The 27,558-nt window shown below is 41.0% G+C and overlaps 1 protein-coding gene across 2 annotated transcripts in view; it reads left to right on the plus strand.

Annotated features, from left to right (window-relative positions):
- rttn (rotatin) overlaps positions 1–27,558 on the plus strand; it is a 69,509-nt gene that overhangs the window by 16,840 nt on the left and 25,111 nt on the right. For both annotated transcript variants that reach the window (XM_041862205.1, XM_041862206.1), the window contains exons 18-26: positions 2,572–2,743; positions 6,384–6,483; positions 6,897–6,985; positions 7,077–7,194; positions 7,791–7,887; positions 8,023–8,088; positions 8,434–8,625; positions 10,566–10,808; positions 13,659–13,803. In XM_041862205.1, coding sequence (XP_041718139.1) covers positions 2,572–2,743; positions 6,384–6,483; positions 6,897–6,985; positions 7,077–7,194; positions 7,791–7,887; positions 8,023–8,088; positions 8,434–8,625; positions 10,566–10,808; positions 13,659–13,803 — 1,222 coding nt within the window. The remainder of the gene's footprint in view (positions 1–2,571; positions 2,744–6,383; positions 6,484–6,896; positions 6,986–7,076; positions 7,195–7,790; positions 7,888–8,022; positions 8,089–8,433; positions 8,626–10,565; positions 10,809–13,658; positions 13,804–27,558) is intronic.

The following is a 27,558-nucleotide window of genomic DNA, read 5'->3' on the forward strand; positions in this document are numbered from 1 at the left end:
TTTAGCGAACTCCACGACAGTAGCTAGAGCAAGGGGATGTAGCAGCACACAAGTAGACTACAAATGCATGCTGGGCCTGGCATGCCCTGAGCTCGTGAAGTGAGCGCTTCTGGAGCGAAATAAATTGGAGCTCCTAGCTCTGCTCCGCTCACATACTCTGGTGCACGCGTGTGTGAGAGGAAAAAGGCAAATTTGTCTGAGTGTGTGTCTTTGTACTTTTGAAGCTGTCGACTGAATTTGACATTGACTCTTGAGGGCGTTGTAAAACCAGACAACTGTCTCAGTGTTTAGGTATTCTGCTGTCCAACACTGTGTGTTGATGTTGATGGGCATATTAACGCTGTCACTTGTTATTAGCTGATGGAGTCATCAACTCTGTCTCTGGCTGGGGGCTCTTTGTAATGGTAATGGGAGACAGCTATCTTCTCCACACAGTCCCTGTCTGTCTGTACTGCTGTTGTATGAATATGTACATCTACTCTCTTTCTGTATTGCACTGTGTATTCAGTTATCTCAGAGTGTTGTATGGCAGATGTATTAGTTGTATATGAAAGTCCTGTATCTTTGACTGATTCATAGACACAGACCGAACAAACAGACAGAAAAGACAGAGAGTGATTATTTGAATGCTTGATCAGTGTTTCCCCTCTATGCATTTAGCAGCGGCGCACCACTGATTTTGTTAAAATGTTTTAGTCACTCAGATGGCATACGAACACGGCGTAAGCCATGGCAAAATGTGTAGAATTGCAGAAAACTAGCTTACAAACTGCCAAATGTTCTTTCCACCCCATGGCAAAATATGTAGAAATTAGCTTTGAAACTGCAATTTTTCTCTCAGCCATTTGACAAAATGTGTAGAATTGCAGGAAATTACTTGGCCACCGCTGCTATAAAAAATCCCAGGTAAAACACTTATATACACTACCGGTCAAAAGTTTTAGAACACCTACTCATTCAAGGGTTTTTCTTTATTATTACTATTTCCTACATTGTAGAATACTATGAAATAACACATATGGAATCATGTAGTAACCAAAAAAGTGTTAAACAAATCAAAATATATTTTATATTTGAGATTCTTCAAATAGCCACCCTTTGCCTTGATGACAGCTTTGCACACTCTTGGCATTCTCTCAACCAGCTTCACCTGGAATGCTTTTCCAACAGTCTTGAAGGAGTTCCCACATATGCAGAGCACTTGTTGGCTGCTTTTCCTTCACTGTGGTCTGACTCATCCCAAACCATCTCAATTTGGTTGAGGCTGGGGGATTGTGGAGGCCAGGTCATCTGATGCAGCACTCCATCAATCTCCTTCTTGGTAAAATAGCCCTTACACAGCTTGGAGGTGTGCTGGGTCATTGCCCTGTTGAAAAAAACAAATCATAGTCCCACTAAGCCCAAACCAGATGGGATGGCGTATCACTGCAGAATGCTATGGTAGCCATGCTGGTTAAGTTTGCCTTGAATTCTAAATAAATTACAGACGGGGTCACCAGCAAAGCACCCCCACACCATAACACCACCTCCTCCATGCTTTACGGTGGGAAATACACATGCAGTGATCATCCGTTCACCCACACCGCGTCTCACAAACACACAGCGGTTGGAACCAAAAATCTCAAATTTGGACTCCAGACCAAAGGACACATTTCCACCGGTCTAATGTCCATTGCTCGTGTTTCTTGGCCCAAGCAAGTCTCTTCTTCTTATTGGTGTCCTTTAGTAGTGGTTTCTTTGCAGCAATTCGACCATGAAGGCCTGATTCACACAGTCCCCTCTGAACAGTTGATGTTGAGATGTGTCGGTTACTTGAACTCTGTGAAGCATTGATTTGGGCTGCAATTTCTGAGGCTGGTAACTCTAATTAACTTATCCTCTGCAGCAGAGGTAACTCTGGGTCTTCCTTTCCTGTGGCGGTCCTCATGAGAGCCAGTTTCATCATAGCGCTTGATGGTTTTTGCGACTGCACTTAAAGAAACTTTCAAAGTTCTTGAAATGTTCCGTATTGACTGACCTTCATGTCTTAAAGTAATGATTGACTGTCGTTTCTCTTTGCGTATTTGAGCTGTTCTTGCCGTAATATGGACTTGGTCTTTTACCAAATAGAGCTATCTTCTGTATACCCCACTATCTTGTCACAACACAACTGATAGGCTCAAATGCATTAAGAAGGAAAGAAATTCCACAAATTAACTTTTAACAAGTCACACCTGTTAATTGAAATGCATTCCAGGTGACTACCTCATGAAGCTGGTTGAGAGAATGCCAAGAGTGTGCAAAGCTGTCATCAAAGCAAAGGGTGGCTATTTGAAGAATCTCAAATAGAACATATATTTTGATTTGTTTAACACTTTTTTTGCTTGCTACATGATTTCATATGTGTTATTTCATAGTTTTGATGTCTTCACTATTATTCTACAATGTAGAAAATAGTAAAAATAAAGAATAACCCTTGAATGAGTAGGTCTTCTAAAACTTTTGACCAGTAGTGTATATATCGATTGATTAATAGGTTGATTGATTGATGACCTACAGTCCCATACCTCTGAGTATTTGGTGTGATTGCAGGGTCCGAGCTGCAGCGGTCCAACACCTTCTACCCCACCTGACCAGTGTAGAAGGGGCTACCACAGCCAGACCAGCCCTGGAGGGTCCTGTCCTCTCCTCTCTCCCCTCCCTCTTCTGTCTCACCAACGCACTGGACATCAACCTGGACAGCAGCGACAGGTCCTTCCTCAAGGTATGGCTAGACGGGCAGAGACATACAGACAACGTTTGCCTTCCTCCCGTTCAAGTAAAGAGGTATGGTTATGTGACAGACTATACCCTAATGCCGGGTGTACACTACACGACTTTCAAAATCTTAACATCGCTGAGCCTCTCACATTAAACCACCGTCTTTCCTGTAGTTTCTTTTGTCTTGCCGACGTAGTGGTGCGCAAACTAAACGATCTGACACACACACTACAACATTATTCACTTGGTCTTAAGGATTCTCCATACCAACACGCTGTCTCACGAAAACAATGTGATTAGATCAGGCACGTGCACAGATAGGGCTCTACCTGTATAGAGCACATGCCCTTTTGCCCTTCTAGTCTCCAAAGTGCCCTTTTGGGTGATGGTATCATTTCCCCCCAAATTTTTATTTTATTTTTAAAGACCCCCAAAAAGTGTCATTGTTGTTCGGAACCCACTGCCTGCAAGTCGTCGTCAAGTTCGCCACCACCCACCCCGTCCATTGATTGCGCCTGTTGATCTGCCCTGTACCGAGCTCAAGCGCCCGGTTGTGCCTTTTTCCCAGTCTGCCCTGTACGGAGATTGCACGTGCCCAGTATCCAAACATGTATGGCTTGAGAGATGTGGTCACCGGTCGAGTGTGAGTAGCTAGCTACCTAGTTTAAATATAAACAGTACTGCCACAGCAGCATAACATTTGATTAACAATTAATAACTCTTGATTTAGCCTATATCATCAATATTTTGGTCTGGTTGGCTGATACGCACAGCAGAGAGAGGCAGAAAGATGGAGGAAAATCGCAATCAATAAAAGAAATTGAGCTAGCTAACTAGCAGATTTACATCAATCAACATCAATGATCAGCTGATAGCCCAGGGTCTTTTCTGATGTCTTAAGGCGGCACTGTAACTACACTAAAAGTATGTGGACACCTGCTCGTCAAACATCTCATTCCAAAATCATGGGCATTAATATGGAGTTGGTCCTCCATTTGCTGCTGTAACAGCCTCCACTCTTCTGGGAAGGCTTTCCACTAGATGTTGGAACATTGCTGCGGGGACTTGCTTCCATTCAGCCACAAGAGCATTAGTGAGGTCGGGCACTGATGTTGGGCGATTAGGCCTGGCTCGCAGTCGGTGTTCCAATTCATCCCAAAGGTGTTCAATGGGGTTGAGGTCAGGGCTCTGTGCAGGCCAGTCAAGTTCTTCCACACCGATCTAGACAAACCATTTATGTATGGACCTCGCTTTGTGCACAGGGCATTGTTATGCTGAAACAGGAAAGGGCCTTCCCCAAACTGTTACCACAAAGTTGGAAGCACAGAATCGTCTAGAAAGTTATTGCATGCTTTAGCGTTAAGATTTCCCTTCACTGGAACTAAGGGGCCTAGCCCGAACCATGAAAAACAGCCCCAGACCATTATTCCTCCTCCACCAAACTTTACAGTTGGCACTATGCATTGGGGCAGGTAGCGTTCTCCTGGCATCCGCCAAACCCAGATCCGTCGGACTGCCAGATGGTGAAGTGTGATTCATCACTCCAGAGAACGCGTTTCCACTGCTCCAGTCCAATGGTGGCGAGCTTTACACCACTCCAGCTGACGCTTGGCATTGTGCATGGTGATCTTAGGCTTGTGTGTGGCTGCTCTGCCATGGAAACCCATTTCATGAAGCTCCCGACTAACAGTTCTTGTGCTGATGTTTCTTCCAGAGGCAGTTTGGAACTCTGTAATGTGTGTTGCAACGGAGGACAGACTATTTTTATGCGCTTCAGCACTCTGCGGTTCCGTTCTGTGAGCTTGTGTGGTCTACCACTTTGCACCTGAGCCGTTGTTACTCCTAGACGTTTCTGCTTCACAATAACAGCACTTACAGTTGACCAGGGCAGAAATTTAACGAACTGACTTGTTGGAAAGGTGGTATCCTATGACAGTGCCACGTTGAAAGTCACTGAACTCTTCAGTGAGGCCATTCTACTGCCAATGTTTGTCTATGGAGATTGCGTGGCTGTGTGTTCGATTTTATACACCTGTCAGCAATGGGTGTGGCTGAAATAGCAGAATCTACTCATTTGATGGGGTGTCCACATACTTTTGTATATAGTATAGCTAGTTTACAATTTGTGATGAGTGAGTGTTGTTGTGTGGTGAAGATGTGGCACGTCTCTCTCCAAGAATACGCACTGACCCCCTGCACTCATTGTTTCTTTTTGTAAATCGGTTGTAAATGTTGATCAATTCCCCACTGTATATCACAGATATATATTTAGTCTTGATGTTACCGTTAATCCCCTCAATTAACCAAGTAATCTAGAATGTTTGGTTACGGTCGTTTCTGTTCATTCAGACAATATATTATTACATTTGTACCGTTCTCATTCTAAAAGTGGAAACGTTGTTTGGAGAGCTAAAAAACGGTTCAACACATGATAAAGATGCTTTGGTTTATTTCATTCTATTTACCAGTTTTGTCAATTTCTTCATTGTCTTTATTTGGAGAGCATGTGTCAGGTTTCTCTGTGTTGCTGTTTCAACATGCATAGATGTACCTGGCCTGTGCTCCACATAGGTGTGGCTTCTTGTATATAAGTGCTGTTTGGGTATGTTTCAGAAGGTCACTTTTGGTTAACAATGGGAGGCAGTATCTGAGCCTGCTAGACACCACCTGTGCCTTGTATGTTTAGTACAGGTTTTGCCTGATAAGAGGCTTTTTCTTTTGAATAGAACATTTGAAGTCTAGAACTTTGTAGATACATATAATTGTACATTTATCACCACCATGTCCAGCGCTGTGTAAATAAATTAAACCACCATGTATACCTCTACCTGCCTGCCTTTGTCCTTACGACTGCTACAAGGTCCCTATTTTACATGTTGCATAAATAAATAGGCCTATGCAAAAAAAAAAAAAAAAAACTTTTTGCTATAGAGCCATTTAGTGTGTCATTAATTTCGAGATACAAATTATGAAAGTATATATTTTTTTTGTATGCCCTTTTTTCATTTTGAGCACATGCCCCCTGAAAGGTCTGTGCACGGCCCTGGATTAGATTGTTAACGTAGCTAGAACAAGCTGTGGCTCCAAACAGGCTCATAAACATGTTCAGTCAGACATTCACGCTTACCATACAGAGTTGAAATATCTAACCATCATTTTGAGTTAACTAACATTGCTTGTGAACTTCAAAGCTGTAACAATTTGACGCTTTGGTTAAAGGCAAGTACAAACGCATACTAGTAGTAGTCATCGCTCCTGCTCCAGAGTCTACACATTCTGGGTAATGTGATATAACGTCATCTCACTGGCTTCTTTGGCAAACTGTCATTGGCTATTGCTGATCACCGTTCTCAAAACTTGTCGTTGCAAAGCTCACACTACAAGAGCATTGCAGATTTTGTGCCGATAAAATCAAATATGTTGGAAAATATCAGGATGTCTGGGACTGATCAAAGACGGGATCGGTAGCCCTCAGATGGCGTCTCTGACTCGCTCACATTAAACGAGTAGGCAACGACATGGGGATTTTCTTTCCGATCTCAAAAACGTGTCTGGGACAGCTAAATCGGGGCCAAAATCATTTAGTGTACACCCAGGTTAAGTTGTTCTTACTGTTACAGTCGTTTATGTCTTTATAACCGTAGGTGGAGTCTGTGGAGAAGCTGTTCAGCATCTTGACCTCTGACACTGTTGACCTGACCCTCAGGAGGTCAGCAGCAGAACAACTGGCCGTCGTCCTACAGGGTGAAGTAGCGCTTCATATCCTCCACACGATGCTTTTAGGATTATCAAGGGATATGTAGATCAAAAATGTTTTGGGGAAAATGGCATAACACTAGCCATAACTCTAAAAGATCATATGAACATCAAAATGGTTTGGAAAGAACATATTAACTTACAAGAATAACTTTTTGCAGAAGAAAATGTATGAAAATATAAACATTTTGTGCAAATAGTCACACCAAAGAAAAGCTTGGTGTGTTTTTCCAAAGGCGTATGCCTCTACCCACCACCATATGTTTAGGATAAATAATAGAAGTAACTTGAGAAAGGAAATGCATGCAAATTCCATGTATTCTTAGGGTCTAGCATTGTTATGCAGCCATTATTGATAGGCCTATTGTTAATTTATTACTTTCAATCTATTTTCTCCACAGAAACGGCAATGCACCCAGTGTTGAAGAGTCTTGGTGTAGCAGATAAAGTGATCTGCCTCATCACAGAGAGTGTGAACGACCACATGAAGGTGAAAAGACCTCGCAGATCATCTTGAATATGAATGTGTTTGTCTGTGTTCGCTGTGTTAACACGTGTGTGTGTGTATGTTCTTCCTCCAGAGCATGGACTGCCTGTTGGAGCCATGTGTGTGTATCCTGAGAAAGCTGGTGTATGCAGACCCCTCCCTGAGGCACCTTCTGGCTGAGAAGACCCCCCTCCTCATCACTCTGCTCAGGAGTACGTTCACAACACAACTCATTTAGCAACCATCACAGTCCAATGCTATCACACTGCTCTGAGTGATGTTCACACACATCTCATTCACTCGGTCACAGCTGAACTCATTTCGTTAAACAGCTGAGGGATACGCTCACATGACAACTCAGTGAGTAACGTTTGAACAGTTTAACACTGCCCTGGTGTTAATTCACAACTCCTGTAGCTCAGTTGGTAGAGCATGGCACTTGCAACGCCAGGGTTGTGGGTCCGATTCCCACGGGGGGCCAGTATGAAAAACGTATGCACTCACTAACTGTAAGTCACTCTGGATAAGAGCGTCTGCTAAATGACTAAAATGTAAATGTAATTCAATAAATGCATTACGTTGTACAGTTTAGAGGTATGTTCACAGGACCTAGACGTTCACATTGGTAACCAGATTCTGTTGCACCACTCAAAAAGGCCTTCACAAGGTTAAACAATCACACAGCTAAACCCTCACTGGAATCAACTTTTTTCGCCCGAGATTTGTTTTTCAAACAGTCACAAAGTTGACTGTACATTCACCACCGCTAATCACTGAATGTTTTCTAATCGTTTGTTTATCCTGTTAGCTTCATTGCTTGTCAAGGAGAACAAAGGGGATGTTAGTGAGGTGGCTGTGTTGATGTGTCTGCTGCTCTTTGATGAGATTGCCACAATAGAAGTGTGGTAAGTGTTCTTCCCTCTCTCATCTCGATATATGGCTTGTTTTTGTCAACTGAATTAATTTGTTTGCTTTGGATTTTAGCACTATTCTACAGAGCAAAGATGTGGTTACGTCATTTTATTGTTTTACCTAATCAGGTCGGACAAATCCAGCTCCGACGTGGCTCTCTCACCATTTTCTCTCCCAGTGTCTGTCATACGAAGGTAATGAAGTAGCCTGACTTTATTGATAATCACCAATATTTACTTTTTCTATTGATGACAGTCTGTCTATTTACATGTAACACTATTCATATCTAGTAACTTCATCATCCTCTCTCTCTCTCTCTCTCTCTCTCTCTCTCTCTCTCTCTCTCTCTCTCTCTCTCTCTCTCTCTCTCTCTCTCTCTCTCTCTCTCTCTCTCTCTCTCTCTCTCTCTCTCTCTCTCTCTCTCTCTCTCTCTCTCTCTCTCTCTCTCTCTCTCTCTCTCTCTCTCTCTCTCTCTCTCTCTCTCTCTCTCTCTCTCTCTCTCTCTCTCTCTCTCTCTCTCTCTCTCCCTCCCTCCCCAGGTACAGCCTACCGTTCCAGGCTGCGTCCCACCACGCGGTGAGCCCCTACTGCTCCGTCCTGCCCCCATACTCTGACCTCCTCTCCCTGACCCCCGCCAAGGAGACCCTGCAGCTGGCCTGGAACACCGCATGGCATTCTGGGATAGATAACCTCTTGAAGGAACTCCGTGGGATCCGCAGTGATGTCGCCGAGTAAGTGATGTCATCACATGTTTCGCCTTATGTACCTCGGATGTCAAGTTTGTTTTTGTTTACTTTTTTGTTTACCTTCATTTTACCAAGGAAGTTAATTGAGATTGTTTACTATCTACAATGCTTACTAGAACGTTCTGGGGAAGCGTTGCAGACAGTTTGTGTTGGACTGTTAAAGAGCTGAGGCGTCTGTGATTCATCAGTCTTCATCTAGCTGTCATGTAACTTAATGCAGACAACAAATAAGGAAGCCTCACCGTTCCTGTTTTAACTGAACTAATCACACCAGAGATATAAAACGAAACAATGGATCAATTCAGGTGTCACTATCCTGCACTAAGCTATCACTGTCTTAATGCAGACTGGCATCAAAGTAAATTAGAGAGAAAAATATATTCTCAGCTCATTAGCATTCTCAAACCAAACAAAATCACATGCTCATCTAAAGTGGAACAACACATGGCACGGACCCAGATTAAGCCTTTGTCATGAACTAAACAGCAAGGAGTTCACGAGTGTGTGCAACTGCCCCATTGTGTGTATGTTTATTAACATTTTTATTTAGATGAACCTTTGCGTCTTCGTCTGGTTAGAAGATCTTCGGAGTACTACAATACTTTTTCAATGAAACTTCAAGGTGCTTAGTGTTGTTTAGATACTGTAGTTAGCTTGAATCAGTCAGTCCTGAGGGGGTATCCTACGAAGCCAGCTAGATCTACTCAGCTTCACATTCCAGCTCAGGCTTTATCCGTACTACGACGGTGGATATTGCTCGTCCGTAACTGCGCGTGCATGTCGCACGTGGCTAGTCGAACGCCGAACTCGTCAATGAGACAATGCTGAAATCAAAATGAAAGAAAAGGTGTCTTGCAAATTCAGTAGGCTGTGGTGTGAAATAGGCTTTTAGAAGTGCTGTCTTTATTTTATTACTTATCGTTAATGCCGTCTTTGGTGTGCTTATCAATGTACAAGCACCTTTTTTCCCCACTCCTATCGATACTTTTGTATGACTTAATAATTTTGACAAAATTAGGACTACATTGCGTGAAGTTTAAAATGCATTCTGTCATTATGGGTAATGTTATATATTTTAACATTACTATATTTTAACACCCCAAAAAACTTTTGATGAATAAAATATTTAAACAGTCGTCTTCCTCAAATGAAGGGGATGATGAGGCAATCTTTGCAAGAGGGAGGGAATCTGATTTCATTGGTCCTCAACTCACGGCTGTAATTTCATTCAGGGCAAGTGGAGTTAGCCGTCCCTGGAGCAGGTTAGTTCTGAAGGATTCGTTGCCATAGAAATGTACCTGGCTAAAAGGTGAGCCACTTTTGTATGACCGGTTATCCCGAGTTGAACTCAGAGTTGATCAAAGTTACCTCGCTAACTCCTCAAACCTGCTTCGTAGGATACCCCTCTGGTTCTCAGGTGTAAACCAGGCTGCCACACAGCCTTTTAGTGATGAGTCACGCAGTACTACCCACAATCCCCTGCTGTCCCAGACACAGGAAGTGTGGATTGACAAGACACGTCTGGAAAACGGCTGATCAAAAGTCCCTGGGAACAGAATGAGGTAATCGCAGTGCTGCCTGGGTGATCGGGCTCTTATGTGACACCCCTGTCACCGTAGAAATAGAACTTCTGATTCAACACAGAGTCAGAATCAGAAAGACTCAATTATTACAACTGTATTTTTCCACGCCACATTCTACTCTCCCCTTCGACTCTTTCCCAGGTGGTTTCTTAACGAGAATGTGCTCACTCATTCTCATCACAGCCAAAAATAAAAGGTCAAGATAACATAACTAGGCCCGAGTTTTTCCTGGTCCGGTCACATGGACAAGATTTTTTTGATTGAGTAGTACTATATTGACCCTGAAGGGGAACTTTGATTGTTTGCTGAAAAAATAACAAATACTGTCTTGTTTTCCTCTAGTTTCCACGGTGATCTGAGCCTGTCAGAGTCGCAGGTTCTGTCGCTACGGGCAACACACCTCCCCAGCGGCCTTCAGGACTGCGTCGAGGACATCGTCATGGCAGCAGGCCACGCCTCTGTGACCTCTGCACTCTCCAGGCTCCGCCTCCACCTGCTGATTGACAGGCTGGCCATCACAGGCACTCACACACACAGGTGCAGGGACACACTCCGTTCCCTCACCTGGCAGCCCGCCATAGCAAGGTACACACACACACTAAAAGACCATCTATACTGAACAAAAATATAAATGCAACATGCAATAATTTCAAAGATTTTACTGAGTTAAGGTTCATATAAGGAAATCTGTCAAATAAATACATTCATTAGACCCTCATCTATGGATTTCACATGACTGGGAATACAGATATTAATCTGTTGGTCACAGATAACAAAAAAAAAAAGAAACGGGCGTGGATCAGAAAACCAGTCTATATCTGGTGTGACCACAATTTGCCTCATGCAGCGCGAAACATCTCCTTCGCATAGAGTTGATCAGGCTGTTGATTGTGGCCTTTGGAATGTTGTCCCACTCCTCTTCAATGGCTGTGCTAAGTTGCTTGATATTGGTGGGAACTGGAACACGCTGTCGTGCACGTTGATCCAGAGCATCCCAAACATGCTCAATGGGTGACATGTCTGGTGAGTATACAGGCCATGCAATAACTGGGACATTTTCAGCTTCCAGGAATTGTGTACAGATCCTTGCAACATGAGGCCATGCATAATAATGCGTAAACATGAGGTGATGGCGGGGGATGAATGGCACACCAATGGGCCTCAGGATCTCATCACGGTATCTCTGCATTCAAATTGCCATTGATAAAATGCAATTGTGTCGTTGTCCGTAGCTTATACCTGCTCATATCCTAACCCCACCGCCACCATGGGGCACTCTGTTCACAACGTTGACATAAGCAAACCGCTCACCCACACGACGCCATACACGTGGTCTGCGAATGTGAGGCTGGTTGAACGTACTGCCAAATTCTCTAAAATGGCGTTGGAGGTGGCATACAGTGCTATGAAAAAGTATTTGCCCCCTTTCTAATATGCAACACGCAATTCCCCTTTGTGAAAAAGTAATTGCCCCCTTACACTCAATAACTGGTTGTGCCACCTTTAGCTGCAATGACTCCAACCAAATGCTTCCTGTAGTTGTTGATCAGTCTCTCACGTCGCTGTGGAGGAATTTTGGCCCACTCTTCCATGCAGAATTGCTTTAACTCAGTGAGGTGTGGGTTTTCAAACATGAACTGCTCGTTTCAAGTCCTGCCACAACATCTCAATTGGGATTAGGTCTGGACTTTGACTAGGCCATTCCAAAACGTCCAATTTGTTGCTTTTTAGCATTTTTCATGTAGACTTGATTGTGTGTTTTGGATCATTGTCTTGCTGCATGACCCAGCTGCGCTTCAGCTTCAGCTCACAGACAGATGGTCTGACATTCTCCTGTAGAATTCTCTGATACAGAGCAGAATTCATGGTTCCTTCTATTAAGGCAAGTCGTCCAGGTCCTGAGGCAGCAAAGCATCCCCAAACCATCACACCACCACCACCATACTTGACCTTTGGTATGATGTTCTTACTGTGGAATGCAGTGTTTGGTTTTCGCCAGGCATAATTGGACCCATCTCGTCCAAAAAGTTGACTCAAGTTTGCCAAAAAGCACCTGGATGATCATCAAGACTCTTGGAAGAACTTTCTATGGACAGATGATTCAAAAGTATAACTTTTTGGACGAGATGGTTCCAGTAATGCCTGGCGAAAACCAAACTCTGCATTCCACAGTAAGAACATCATACCAAAGGTCAAGCATGGTGGTAGTGGTGTGATGGTTTGGGGATGCTTTGCTGCCTCAGGACCTGGACGACTTGCCTTAATAGAAGGAACCATGAATTCTGCTCTGTATCAGAGAATTCTACAGGAGAATGTCAGACCATCCGTCTGTGAGCTGAAGCTGAAGCGCAGCTGGGTCATGCAGCAAGACAATGATCCAAAACACACAATCAAGTCTACATGAAAATTGCTAAAAAGCAACAAATTGGAAGTTTTGGAATGGCCTAGTCAAAGTCCAGAACTAATCCCAATTGAGATGTTGTGGCAGGACTTGAAACAAGCAGTTCATGTTTGAAAACCCACACGTCACTGAGTTAAAGCAGTTCTGCATGGAAGAGTGGGCCAAAATTCCTCCACAGCGATGTGAGAGACTGATCAACAACTACAGAAAGCATTTGGTTGGAGTCATTGCAGCTAAAGGTGGCACAACCAGTTATTGAGTGTAAGGGGGCAATTACTTTTTCAAACAGGGGAATTATTGGGTGTTGCATAACTTTGTTTATGAAATAAATATGTAATTGTTGTGTTATTTGTTCACTTATCTTCCCTTTATCTAATATTAGGTTTTGGTTGAAGATCTGATAACATTCAGTATCACAAATATGCAAAAGTAGAGAAAATTAGAAAGGGGGCAAATACTTGTATGGTAGAGAAATGAACATAAAATTCTCTAGCAACAGCTCTGGTGGACATTTCTGCAGTCAGCATGCCAATTACACGCTCCCTTAAAACTTGAGACATCTGTGGCGTTGTGTGACAAAACTGCACATTTTAGTGACCTTTTATTGTTCCCAGCACAAGGTGCACCGGTGTAATGATCATACTGTTTAATCAGCTTCTTGATAGGCCACACCTGTCAGATGGATGGATTATCTTGGCAAAGCAGAAATGCTCACTAACAGGGATGTAAACAAATTTGTGCACAGAATTTGAGAGAAATAAGCTTTTTGTGCATATGGAACATTTCTGGGATCTTTTATTTCAGCTCATCAAACATGGGACCAACAATTTACATGTTGCGTTTGATATTTTTCTTCATTGTAATTTTGCAATAACTTAATCCTTTATTTTGTATTATTCAATGCTGCACTTTCAGCAGCTTTACTGTACTCATCATTTCTACAGGTCAGTTGTATGTCCACCAAAATTCAAGATCTGAACAATAGTCTCCATGATTCTGTCTCCCTGATTCTGTCTCCCTCTCTCTGTCTGTAGGTTTGTGCAGGTGCGTCCAGCGTGTGTGGAGGATGAGAGGTTGCTGATGGACGTTATACTGTTCCTGAGTGCCTACTTCAAACAGAGCCATTTAGAGACCGAGGACACGGACCTACGCTGGATACTGGAGCTACTCCTCAAACAGGTCAGCACTAGGACCAGGAGGTTCCCAGGTTTTCTTTCCTCATCTCCTAGTTCCTAGCTCCTTTTCCACTTTGCTTCATTCCCTTCCTTTAGTCTCATCTCCATCTTTTACATTGATCTGAACCCAGGATAGGTGAAAGCAGTATGATGAAAGTCTATTGGGAATATGTTCTCAACCTATCTTCCCAGGGTTTGTCCTCTGTGATACAGCTTTAACCTCTAACCTTCATCTAGGCCTTATCCTATGTGTAGTCATAAAGGAGATGAGGGAATAGGGACTATAATAGGAAAACTGGTCTAGTGTATCAACATTACTCAATACATCTGACTTCATCTCCTTCCTTGTATTAACCTACGTTGGGAACCATTAGATTGGGCACTCCCCCTCTTCTCCCCTAAAACAGTAGGGTGTGTGGGTGGGTGGGTGCGTGCGTGCTTGCATGTGTGTGTGCCAGGAATCCAGTTAAGCTTTCCTGTCCTCCCCACACACAGAGAGGTATAGTTATCAAGGTAGAGCCTGTATAAATCACACACTGTCAAATGACAGAAAGGCATTAATATCACATTACAACCCCAAAATAGAGTACCAGGACCCACAACAGAGATTATTTCCACAGCTGTTAAGAAACTCGCAGCTCTTTCTTAGCTACAGGAGCTACATTAGATCTAATCAGTAAAAAAACATTAACATTTAAGATGAATATATTGAAACTATAATATCAACTGTTTATATAATATAAAATCAAATGTATTTATAAAGCCCTTTTTACATCAGCAGATGTCACAAAGTGCTTATACAGAAACCCAGCCTAAAACCCCAAACAGCAAGCAATGCAGATGTAGAAGCACGGTGGCTAGGAAAAACTCCCTAGAAAGGCAGAAACCTAGAGAGGAACCAGGCTCTGGGGGGTGGCCAGTCCTCTTCTGGCTGTGCTGGGTGGAGATTATAAGAGTACATGGCTATTAAGGCCAGATTGTTTTCAAGATGTTCAAACGTTCATAGATGACCAGCAGGGTCAAATAATAATCACAGTGGTTGTAGATGGTGCAGCAGGTCAGCACCTCAGGAATAAATGTCAGTTGGCTTTTCATAGCCGAGCATTCAGAGGTCGAGACAGCAGGTGTGGTAGAGAGAGCGGGAGGGAGGAAGAGAGAGAGTTGAAAACAGCAGGTCCGGGACAAGGTAGCACGTCCGGTGAACAGGTCAGGGTTCCATAGCCGCAGGCAGAACAGTTGAAACTGGAGCAGCAGCATGACCAGGTGGACTGGGGGACAGCAAGGAGTCATCAGGCCACGTAGTCCTGAGGCATGGTCCTAGGGCTCAGGTCCTCTGGGAGGGGAGGGAAAGAGGGAGAGAGAGAGAGAATTAGAGGAAGCATACTTACATTTGCACAGGACACTAGATAAGACAGGAGAATTACACCAGATATAACAGACTGACCTTAGCCCCCTGGCACATAGCCTCCAGTATGCTGCAATAGTCTGAGATGGGGGGGGTCGGGGTACACTGTGACAGGGCCAACCAGGCACCCCTGGACATGGCCAACCAGGCAGGATATAACCCCACCCACTTTGCCAAAGCACAGCCCCCACACCACTAGAGGGATATCAACAGACCACCAACTTACTACCCTGAGACAAGGCTGAGTATAGCCCATGAAGATCTCCTCCACCTCATGAGCCCGAGAACAGTCTTCAGTAAGTCAGTAACCTCAGCAGTGGAGCTTGCTTGTAGAAGCCTATGTATGGCTGTGCAATGGCATAGCCTTGTTTTGTTAATTTAGCAGACAAGACGCTCTTATTTCCCGAGCCCTTATCACAATCAAGACACACCTATTTTATAGCAAAACACAAATAACAGAATAAAATAGAACAGAATATTTTTCCAAATGAATAAAGTTGGCAGTGTGAAGTGGTGCGCATCTGGAACAGTTATTCTCAAAGAGTGATAGTTACAAACCAAAATCTGTCTCTTCGATATAGGCCTAAAGACATTGGATTTAGTTTATTCTGCCTGTTCTTTGGCATTTTCTGAATGGATTAACAATTCCACATTGAACACTGCATGGTGATGAATTACAGCCACGACATATGTTTGGTAAGTAAGGCTTAATGATTCTGATGAAAATACACTCTTTGTCTTTATCAAACTAATGTTTTTGCATATTTTCAGTGTGGAACCTGTCTGTTTAGGGGGGTTATAGCCTAGGATAACAATTCTAAATGGCACTAGCAGGTCACAAAGTAGCCTATGCAAAAATAGATGGGACGCAATTATTCCAGAACTGCAGCTCGTTGTTGGAACACATATTTCCCTACTTCAATCAACCAGTCCATTTATATTTCAATATAACTGTTGTCATTTGGCAAGGAATGTAGCTCGTGTATCCCATCAGCTAGAGGCATTTTCTATGATTTTATAGGCATTTATTTCTGTAGGCCTAATGGGAGCTTGTGTGGAAACGCAGCATGTGTGTGTAGAGGGAGCTGTCGGAATGCAATTGAGTGAGTGAGACACGGAGGGGAAAGGGAATTTAGGGAGAAGAACTGTGTGATGCTTGCCTTGGTAAATGTGTTTTGTTGTGTCCCGCAAATGCACATGTACTAATAGAACACTAGAGTCAAAGCAAATAAACATTGCCTTCAAGCCCCAAAGCACATTTCACCAAATAGTTTTACAGTGTATATATACAGTACCAGTCAAAAGTTTGGACACACCTACTCATTCAAAGGTTTTTCTTTATTTTTACTATTTTTTATATTGTAGAATAATAGTGAAGACATCAACACTATGAAATAACACATGGAATCATGTAGTAACCAAAAAAGTGGTTTGCCACCCTTTGCCTTGATGACAGCTTTGCACACTCTTGGCATTCTCTCAACCAGCTTCATGAGGTAGTCACCTGAAATGCATTTAAATTAACAGGTGTGCCTTCTTAAGTTAATTTGTGGATTTTCTTTCCTCAATGCATTTGAGCCGATCAGTTGTGTTGTGACAAGGTAGGGTTGGTATACAGAAAATAGCCCTATTTGGTAAAAGACCAAGTCCATATTATGGCAAGAACAGCTTAAATAAGCAAAGAGAAATGACAGTCCATCATTACTTTACGACATGAAGGTCAGTCAATACGGAACATTTCAAGAACTTTGAAAGTTTCTTCAAGTGCAGTCGCAAAAACCATCAAGCGCTATGATGAAACTGGATCTCATGAGGACCGCCACAGGAATGGAAGACCCAGAGTTCCCTCTGATGCAGAGGATAAATTCATTAGAGTTACCAGCCTCAGAAATTGCAGCCCAAATAAATGCTTCACAGAGTTCAAGTCACAGACACATCTCAACATCAACTGTTCAGAGGAGAGGGATTATCATTTGTTTTTCAACAGGACAATGATCCAACACACCTCCAGGCTGTGTAAGGGCTATTTTACCAAGAAGGAGAGTGATGGAGTGCTGCATCAGATGACCTGGTTTCCACAATCCCCCGACCTCAACTCAATTGAGATGGTTTGGGATGAGTTGGACCGCAGAATGAAGGAAAAGCAGCCAACAAGTGCTCAGAATATGTGGGAACACCTCCAAGACTGTTGGAAAATCATTTCAGGTGAAACTGGTTGAGAGAATGCCAAGAGTGTGCAAAGCTGTCATCAAGGCAAAGGGTGGCTATTTGAAGAATCTCAAATATAAAATATATTTTGATTTGTTTAACACTTTTTTTGATTACTACAGGATTCCATATGTGTTATTTCATAGTTTTGATGTCTTCACAATTATTCTACAATGTATTTTTTTTTTTTTTTTTTTTTTTTTTTTTATATATATATTCCCCTTTATTACTTTTCAACCCCACCATCCTTTCCCTACTTGGAGTAAATTAGTGAACAACAACGCCCAGGCCTCTACTTCCGGTCTATACTTACTATCTACACCTTATGGACAGAGTTAATTTTACAATAATTCTATATCTATATATATATATCTATATATATATATATATATATATATATATATATATATATATATATATATATATATATATATATATATATATATATATATATATATATATATATATATATATATATATTTATTTATTTTTTTTGCTCCTGAACTTCTTCTACTCTCAACCTCTCCGATCATTTTCATGATGTCCATCCGGTTTGCTTCTAAATGCCATATCTTTCTAACTGTGCTCTTTCCCAAAAGCTCCCAACATACAACCTATATACTTATTATGGACACAGTATGCTTACATTATTAGCTATCTTTGTTATTATTTGTTGTTATTTGTTATTAGTCCCATCCTTCAACTCTATTCAATACCTCCCATCTATCTCTTAACACCATCCATATAGGATTTCTATTTGCCATATATATTTCAACCATACTGTGATGTTTTACAAAAGTTCTGAACCTTTCTATTCTCATTGCTTCTACAGATTGTGAATTAAAAATAAACATTTTTGCTAAAAGTATTATTATATTATTGATTGATTGACTATGACTTTTCAGATCACCCAGTAATGCTATCTGCAAGGTTAGTTCCAGGTAAATATTGCAATCCTTTAGCCATTCCTGGACCTGTGTCCAAAAACAAGCTACAAATGGACAGAACCAAAACAAATGATCTAATGATTCTATCTCTTCACAGCAAAATCTGCAGAGCTGGGAAGATTGTATCCCCCATATAAATAACATTCTATTGGTAGCAAGAATTTTATATAATAATTTAAATTGAAAGATTCTAATTTTTGAATCCGGTGTCGTTTTGCGTGTCAGTTCATAAATACTATGCCATGGGATCGGTACGTCAAAGATCTCTTCCCAACTATTTTGCAATCTATATGGGACTGCTGTCAATCCTTTGGTCCTTAAGTGAAACTGATATACTTTTTTATTTATCACAGTTTTCCTTAACCAATTATGTTCTTTAATGCAAGGCCGACAGACAAGTTCCTTACTTTCTCCCCCTTCAACTTTCCTCTTCCACTTTTGCGGTAAGGCTGCAATTATTTGGTTGTAATTTTGGGTAGAGCAGACATTTCCATATGTTTTTGTTAGCTGCATGTGCGACACAACTCCACCAGTCCTACCGATGATATCATTTACGAAGATTATACCTTTTTTAAACATTCTGTCAAAAAATAAAGGTTTTTTGTCAATTAGTATATTTGAATTTAACCACAATATTTGTTGCATTATTTGTTCTGTCGTTTCTGGAGGATTAAATTGAAATTGCAACCAACTTTCTATGGCTTGTTTTAGAAATAGTGACATTTGGGAGATTATTTCCTTTTCAAATAACTGAAAGTGAGAGGTTGTAATCTGAATAAAGGGAAAAAGGCCTTTCTTGAACAGTGGGTGAGACAATCTTACTAATTTGCTTGAGAACCAGTTCGGATTTAAGTATAACTTTTGGATGACTGAAGATTTTAGTGATAGGTCTAATGCTTTAATATTTAATAATTTCTGTCCTCCGAATTCATATTCATTATATAAATATGCTCTTTTAATTTTGTCTGGCTTGCCGTTCCAAATAAAATTGAATATTTTTTTTCTCATATAATTTAAAAAAACTGTTTGCTAGGCGTAGGCAAGACCATAAGCAAATAGGTAAACTGGGATAATACTAAAGAGTTAATCAGGGTGATTTTTCCACAAATTGACAGGTATTTTCCTTTCCATGGTAGTAAGATCTTATCTATTTTTGCTAACTTTCTATTAAAATTTATTGAAGTGAGATCATTTATTTCCTTTGGGATATGTATTCGAGTATATCCACATCACCATCAGACCATTTTATTGGTAAACTACATGGTAATGTAAAAATTGTATTTTTTAGTGATCCAATACGTAATATAGTACATTTGTCATAATTTGGTTTTAATCCAGAGAGGTTAGGAAATGTATCTAGATCCTCTGAGGCTGTGGAGGGATTCTAGTTGTGGATCTAAAAGAAAACATGAATCATCTGCGTACAATGACACCTTTGTTTTTAAGCCCTGTATTTCTAATCCTCTGATATTATTATTGGATCTGATTTTAATAGCTAACATCTCGATGGCCACAATAAATAGATATGCCGATAGTGGACAACCTTGTTTCACTCCTCTTGACAGTTTGAAACTTTCTGAGAAATAGCCATTATTTACTATTTTACACCTAGGGTTACTATACATGATTTTGACCCATTTTATAAGAGATTCTCCAAAATTGAAATGCTCCAGGCATTTATATATAAATTCCAGTCGAACTTTATCAAATGCCTTTTCGAAGTCTGCTATGAATAGCAGGCCTGGTTTCCCATATTTTCCATAGTGTTCTATTGTTTTCAATACTTGCCTTATATTATCTCCAATGTATCTTCCATGTAAAAAACCTGTCTGATTAGAATGAATAATATCCGACAATACCTTTTTAATTCTATGCGCTATACATTTTGCTAGGATTTTTGCATCACAACACTGAAGTGTAAGGGGCCTCCAATTTTGTAAATGGACTGGATCTTTATATTTTCCACTTGTATCCTGTTTCAGTAATAATGAGATCAGACCTTCTTCTTGAGTGTCAGATAATCTACCATTTACATAGGAGTGGTTAAAACATGCTAATAACGGTCCTCTTAGTATATCAAAAAAGGTTTGGTATACCTCGATTGGTATGCCATCCAACCCTGGAGTTTTCCCGGACTTAAAGTCTTTAATTGCATCCAGAAGTTCCTCCTCTGTAATTTCACCTTCACATGAGTCTTTCTGTGTGGCTGTTAATTTGACATTATCAATAGGAAAAAATATCTACAATTAGCTTCAGTTAGAGGAGATGGAGGCGACTGAAAAGAAAACATATGCTTAAAATACTTTGTTTCTTCCTTCAAAATATCATTAGGTGAATTATGGGTGACTCCGTCAATTGTAACCAGTTTCATTAAGTTCTTTTTGGTAGCATTCCTATGTTGAAGATTAAAAAAGAATTTTGTGCATTTTTCCCCATATTCCATCCAGTTTGCTTTATTTTTATAATATATTACACTTGATCTTTCTTGAATAAGTTTTTCCATTTCTTTTTGTTTTTCCTCTAATTTATTCTGAGCCTCTATGTTACAGTTTTTATTGCCATCTATCTGTTCTGTTAGACTTTCTATTTCCTTTCTTAGTATAAACTCTTTTGACCTAAATTGCTTTTGTTTTCGAGATGAGTACTGAATTGCATGGCCTCTAAAGGCACATTTAAAGGTGTCCCATACAATAAGGGGATTCGCTGTACCTATGTTATGTTGGAAAAAGTCAGTTATAAATTCCTTTGTTCTAATTATAAATAAATTATCATCTAATAGGCTTTGATTAAATTTCCAATATCCTCGCCCACGTGGAAATTCAGTCAGAGTAATGTATATGCCTATTATATGATGGTCCGACCGCATTCTGTCCCCTATCAACACTTTTTTTACTTTTGGTGCCAACGAGAATGAGATAAGAAAGAAGTCAAGACGACTAGCTTGATTCAGTCTCCGCCATGTATATCTCACTAGATCAGCATATTTAAGCCTCCATATATCTACTAGTTCTAATGTATCCATGACATTCACAATTTCCTTAAGAGCATGTGGGTGATTGTTTGTGGTGTGATTTCCTTTTCGGTCCATTGAGCTATTTAAAACAGTATTATAATCCCCCACCATAATAATATTGTCTTGAGTTGCTTGCAGGCTTGATAATTTATTATATATATTGTCAAAGAATTGTGGATCATCATTATTTGGTCCGTAAAGGTTAATGAGCCATATCTGTTTATGGTCCAATACCATATTTAAAATAATCCATCTACCTTGCGTATCTATTTGGACAATTTGCACATTCGGATCGAAATTACTATTCATTAATATCATCACCCCTTTTGAATTTCTTTGCCCATGGGAGAAGTATATTTCCCCCATTCTTTTTTCCACGCTACTTCATCTCGAATTGTTGAATGAGTTTCCTGTATACAATAGATATTATATTCCTTCTCTTTGAGCCATGTAAATATTGTTCTTCTTTTGTTATTATCAGCTAAGCCATTACAATTATAACTGGCTATACTTATTTCACCATACACCATAATGAGATACAAGTTTCAAGTCTATTTATCATTATATATGTTTGTAAATTTACCAATAAAAAATAGCGTAATGATTGAGTGTCCATATAGCTGTACCGTGATATTTGCATTGCTACGGAGTAACCCTTCAATTGTTCTCCACTAATTCCCCGCTAAAGCCCCTCCCCATCCCAAGTTGAGCCGTCATCCCAGTGATCAGCATCCCCCCACTTCCCTCCGTATCCCTAAGGCCCCGAGAGGCCAGGACCCATCCATCGAAAACAGCACACAGTGCCACCCACAAAACAGAAGCAGGTTAACCGCCAAAAGCATTTCCAATGCTTTCACCTCTTATATATATATATCTATATAACTATTTTTTATTTTTTATTATGCATATCCTATTTTCCATCATTATCAATTAATATGCGTAATAATGTCGGCAGTTCACGCATAGGATTCTAACATATAACCAGGATTGCCATTGTATTACGTTTAATTCATTGACAAGCAATTATTATCCTAGCAAATAATTCCTGCGGTCCATCCCATACCCCCCAACATCCCCACCCCCCACAACAGATGCCAGACCAGCACACACGCACATACTCACATACTCCAACACACTCAACCCCCCTCCTCCACAATCCACCATAAAATCCGATACTCAACGACTGTTATATCCCAGAGCCCAACTCGAGAAATAACTTGATCTACGAGTGCACATACAGTTAAAGCTGATTGAGAAAGCATGCAAATTGAGCAGAAATTGACAACAATGTGAGATTTGATTAATCTACTTAATCTATGTCAAGTCCTAGGTGATGGAGATCAGATCCACCCTCTTCACCTGAGACACAAACACTCTGATCCCCTGTTGTAACCATTTTCCCAAGCATCTCCATGCGGTCAGACCTTTGATTATTTTGTGCCACCTGGGCCACAATGATAAACCCCCTCTCTGATTGTCCGAGTGTGACCCCCTCCCCATGGGTTACTGCAGCCAGTGTTGCCAGAACTGCCACTACCTGGGTGGGCGTACCCCACCGGAATCCCCACCGGCTAGGTAAAAGGTCGTCAAGGTTCTCATTAGCAGCTTTGAGAATTTCCTTGTATATTATGCTCTCCCATCAGGGGGCTCTGGCTTTGTAGGACCAACCCTGCCAGGCAGGCTCAGAATCTTGAGGTGGCGGTGCTGCTCAAGTAGGTCTCTGACCGCATTTATTTCTCTATTTAGGCTGCATATTCACAGCAGGTCCATAAAATAGATGGGAACTTCTCTTTGGTGTATGGGTCGCTCAGGTGGGTGTCCAGGTTATAGGGTTAGGGATCTTTCCATCATGATAGGACAATGAATAATTAGATTAGATGTATACTATATTTAAAAATGTATATCCCTCATCTACACAAAATTGAAAGCTCTCTCTCTCACTACCCCTGTTCATAGACCCCCGGTCGGCTCTGGGATATGCAACCATTTCCCCTCTCACTCACTTAACGCCGTACCTTTTCAAACACAAAAATGCACACCACATGGTTGACTGCGGAAGAAATGGGCCGAGCGTGCAAACGCACCCGCATCCCATCTGCTGCAAGGGGGAAAGGACGCCAGAGAGAACACAGGACCAACCACAACAACCATCCGCCAAAACAACAACCTCCCGCCAAAAAATCCATGTTCTAATTATTTGTATATAAAGATGTATTATTCTGCTTGTTATATCGTTTTATCCATTTATAAAATACTATACTTACTATAAATATTATTTAATATTACAATCCCTATCATTGCTAGTATCAGGTGCTCCAATATTTGACTCCTCCATTACAACTTTTAGAATAGCCATGGAGTAGTCTTTGTGTCTCTGAACATTTGGTTGTCAATATATAATTTATCCACCACTAGTGCAACACGTTTCCCTTTTAATCTGTTTTCCTTGAAGATTGGATACAGAACTTTGCGCCTTTCTACAATCTCCTTCGGGAACTGATCATTCATGCCTATTTTCGTGCCAGCAAGTCTTTTTCCCAGGCTTTTCACCATAGCTTTGTCCTTAAAAAAAGCAAATTTGGCAACGATTGGGTGCTCATATTTCTGTCCTCTTTTTCCGAATCGATGTACACGTTCGAGTTGGATTTTATCGACAGCCTCGAGTGGGATTTGTAGCGCTGTATGCAGGAAGTCCTTCATAATATTCTCTGTTATTTCTCCCTCCTTTTCCTGAATACCCGTAAGTACTAGATTTTCCCTCATCGATCTAGTTTGGATGTCTAGTAAGGCTTCTCTCAGAAGATTGTTCTACTTTTTTAATTCCCTAACGTCCGTTTCCATTTTAGAGACTGTCACTTTTATTTCTTTGGTTTCTTTCTCCATTACCAAAGCTTTTTCGTCACTTATTTGAAGACTCGCTTTCAACTCTTTTACGTCTTTACTGACCAGTTCTAATATGCCCAATTTGTCATTTATCGACTTCAACAGGTCGCTTTCCACACTTACCATACCTAGTGGTGAAAAGCATATATCATCTGTATCTGTCGATGAGTCGCGTTTTCTTTTGGGGATCGGCTCTCCACGCTTGTCTTCAGTCATGTTTGGGTGTTGCTTGTTGTAGTAATATTTGTCGATATATTTCTCTAGCCTTATGATCTTATTTCTGTTATTATCCAGATTGAATTATATTAACTGCGAATATATGAAATGCTAATATTTAGTCTAACTTACTGATTTTGAATATTATGTTTTTATCTTGAGGTGTTTTGTACCGATTTCTATTCAATACGCCATCTTGTTTACGCGCCTACTCTGGACTGTCTTGTTACGCGCCTACCCCCCCTCCACCGCCACCTTTTGCCTTGATGACAGCTTTGCACACTCTTGGCATTCTCTCAACCAGCTTCATGAGGTTGTCACCTGAAATGCATTTAAATTAACAGGTGTGCCTTCTTAAAAGTTAATTTGTGGATTTTCTTTCCTCAATGCATTTGAGCCGATCAGTTGTGTTGTGACAAGGTAGGGTTGGTATACAGAAAATAGCCCTATTTGGTAAAAGACCAAGTCCATATTATGGCAAGAACAGCTCAAATAAGCCAAGAGAAATGACAGTCCATCATTACTTTACGACATGAAGGTCAGTCAATACGGAACATTTCAAGAACTTTGAAAGTTTCTTCAAGTGCAGTCGCAAAAACCATCAAGCGCTATGATGAAACTGGATCTCATGAGGACCGCCACAGGAATGGAAGACCCAGAGTTCCCTCTGATGCAGAGGATAAATTCATTAGAGTTACCAGCCTCAGAAATTGCAGCCCAAATAAATGCTTCACAGAGTTCAAGTCACAGACACATCTCAACATCAACTGTTCAGAGGAGAGGGATTATCATTTGTTTTTCAACAGGACAATGATCCAACACACCTCCAGGCTGTGTAAGGGCTATTTTACCAAGAAGGAGAGTGATGGAGTGCTGCATCAGATGACCTGGTTTCCACAATCCCCCGACCTCAACTCAATTGAGATGGTTTGGGATGAGTTGGACCGCAGAATGAAGGAAAAGCAGCCAACAAGTGCTCAGAATATGTGGGAACACCTCCAAGACTGTTGGAAAATCATTTCAGGTGAAACTGGTTGAGAGAATGCCAAGAGTGTGCAAAGCTGTCATCAAGGCAAAGGGTGGCTATTTGAAGAATCTCAAATATAAAATATATTTTGATTTGTTTAACACTTTTTTTGATTACTACAGGATTCCATATGTGTTATTTCATAGTTTTGATGTCTTCACAATTATTCTACAATGTTAAAATAAAGACAAACCCTTGAATGAGTAGGTGTATCCAAACGTTTGACTGGTAGTGTGTATATATTCAGTTGAAGTTTACATACACTTAGGTTGGAGTCATTAAAACATGTTTTTCAACCACTCCACAAATTTCTTGTTAACAAACTATAGTTTTGGCAAGTGGGTTAGGACATCTACTTTGTGCATGTCACAAGTAATTTTATCAATTGTTTACAGACAGATTATTTCACTTATGATTTACTGTATCACAATTCCAGTGGGTCAGAAGTTTACATACACTAAGTTGACTGTGCCTTTAAACAGCTTGGGCAATTCCAGAAAATGATGTCATGGCTTTAGAAGCTTCTGATAGGCTAATTGACATCATTTGAGTCAATTGGAGGTATACTTGTGGATGTATTTCAAGGCCTACCTTCAAACTCAGTGTCTCTTTGCTTGACATCATGGGAAAATCAAAAGAAATCAGCCAAGACCTCAGAAAAAAAATTCTGGTTCATCCTTGGGAGCAATTTCCAAACGCCTGAAGGTACCACGTTCATCTGTACAAACAATAGTACGCAAGTATAAACACCATGGGACCACGCAGCCGTCATACCGCTCAGGAAGGAGACGTGTTCTGTCTCCTAGAGATGAACGTACTTTGGTGCGAAATGTGCAAATCAATCCCAGAACAACAGCAAAGGACCTTGTGAAGATGCTGGAGGAAACCGGTACAAAAGTATCTATATCCACAGTAAAACGAGTCCAATATCGACATAACCTGAAAGGCCACTCAGCAAGGAAGACTACGGTTTGCAACTGCACATTGGGACAAAGATCATACTTTTTGGAGAAATGTCCTCTGGTCTGAAGAAACAAAAATAGAACTGTTTGGCCATAATGACCATCGTTATGTTTGGAGGAAAGGGGGGGATGCTTGCAAGCCGAAGAACACCATCCCAACGTGAAGCACGGGGTGGCAGCATCATGCTGTGGGGGTGCTTTGCTGCAGGAGGGACTGGTGCACTTCACAAAATAGATGGCATCATGAGGAAGGAAGATTATGTGGATATATTGAAGCAACATCTCAAGACATCAGTCAGGAAGTTAAAGCTTGGTCGCAAATGGGTCTTCCAAATGGACAATGACCCCAAGCATACATCCAAAGTTGTGGCAAAATGGTTTAAGGACAACAAAGTCAAGGTATTGGAGTGGCCATCACAAAGCCCTGACCTCAATCCTATAGAAAATTTGTGGGCAGAACTGAAAAAGCGTGTGCGAGCAAGGAGGCCTACAAACCTGACTCAGTTACACCAGCTCTGTCAGGAGGAATGGTTCAAAATTCACCCAACTTATTGTGGGAAGCTTGTGGAAGGCTACCCGAAACGTTTGACCCAAGTTAAACAATTTAAAGGCAATGCTACCAAATACTAATTCAGTGTATGTAAACTTCTGACCCACTGGGAATGTGATGAAAGAAATAAAAGCTGAAATAAATCATTCTCTGTACTATTATTCTGACATTTCACATTCTTAAAATAAAGTGGTGATCCTAACTGACCTAAGACGGGTAATTTTTACTAGTATTAAATGTCAGGAATTGTGAAAAACTGAGTTTAAATGTATTTGGCTAAGGTGTATGTAAACTTCTGACTTCAATTGTATATTTTCTTGTTAAAGATGGAGTTGACGTCAGTTCGAGTTCTCATGCCAATCCCTAGTTCATCAGTGTGTGTAAACATTAAGACTTCCCTTGGCTGCTGAAGAAGGCTGGAATAGAATGGAGAATGGCTTGCGGGGTTGTGTGTGTGTTTTTGTGAACGCAGTGTGTGTGTGGTGTCCTGTCTCTGGTGAATCTGAATTACCTTGAATTACTTGAGTTTCTCTGCAACCTCTGTATAC

This window comes from Coregonus clupeaformis, chromosome 34, assembly GCF_020615455.1.
Source record: "Coregonus clupeaformis isolate EN_2021a chromosome 34, ASM2061545v1, whole genome shotgun sequence".
In the NCBI taxonomy this organism is placed as follows: Eukaryota; Metazoa; Chordata; class Actinopteri; order Salmoniformes; family Salmonidae; genus Coregonus; species Coregonus clupeaformis.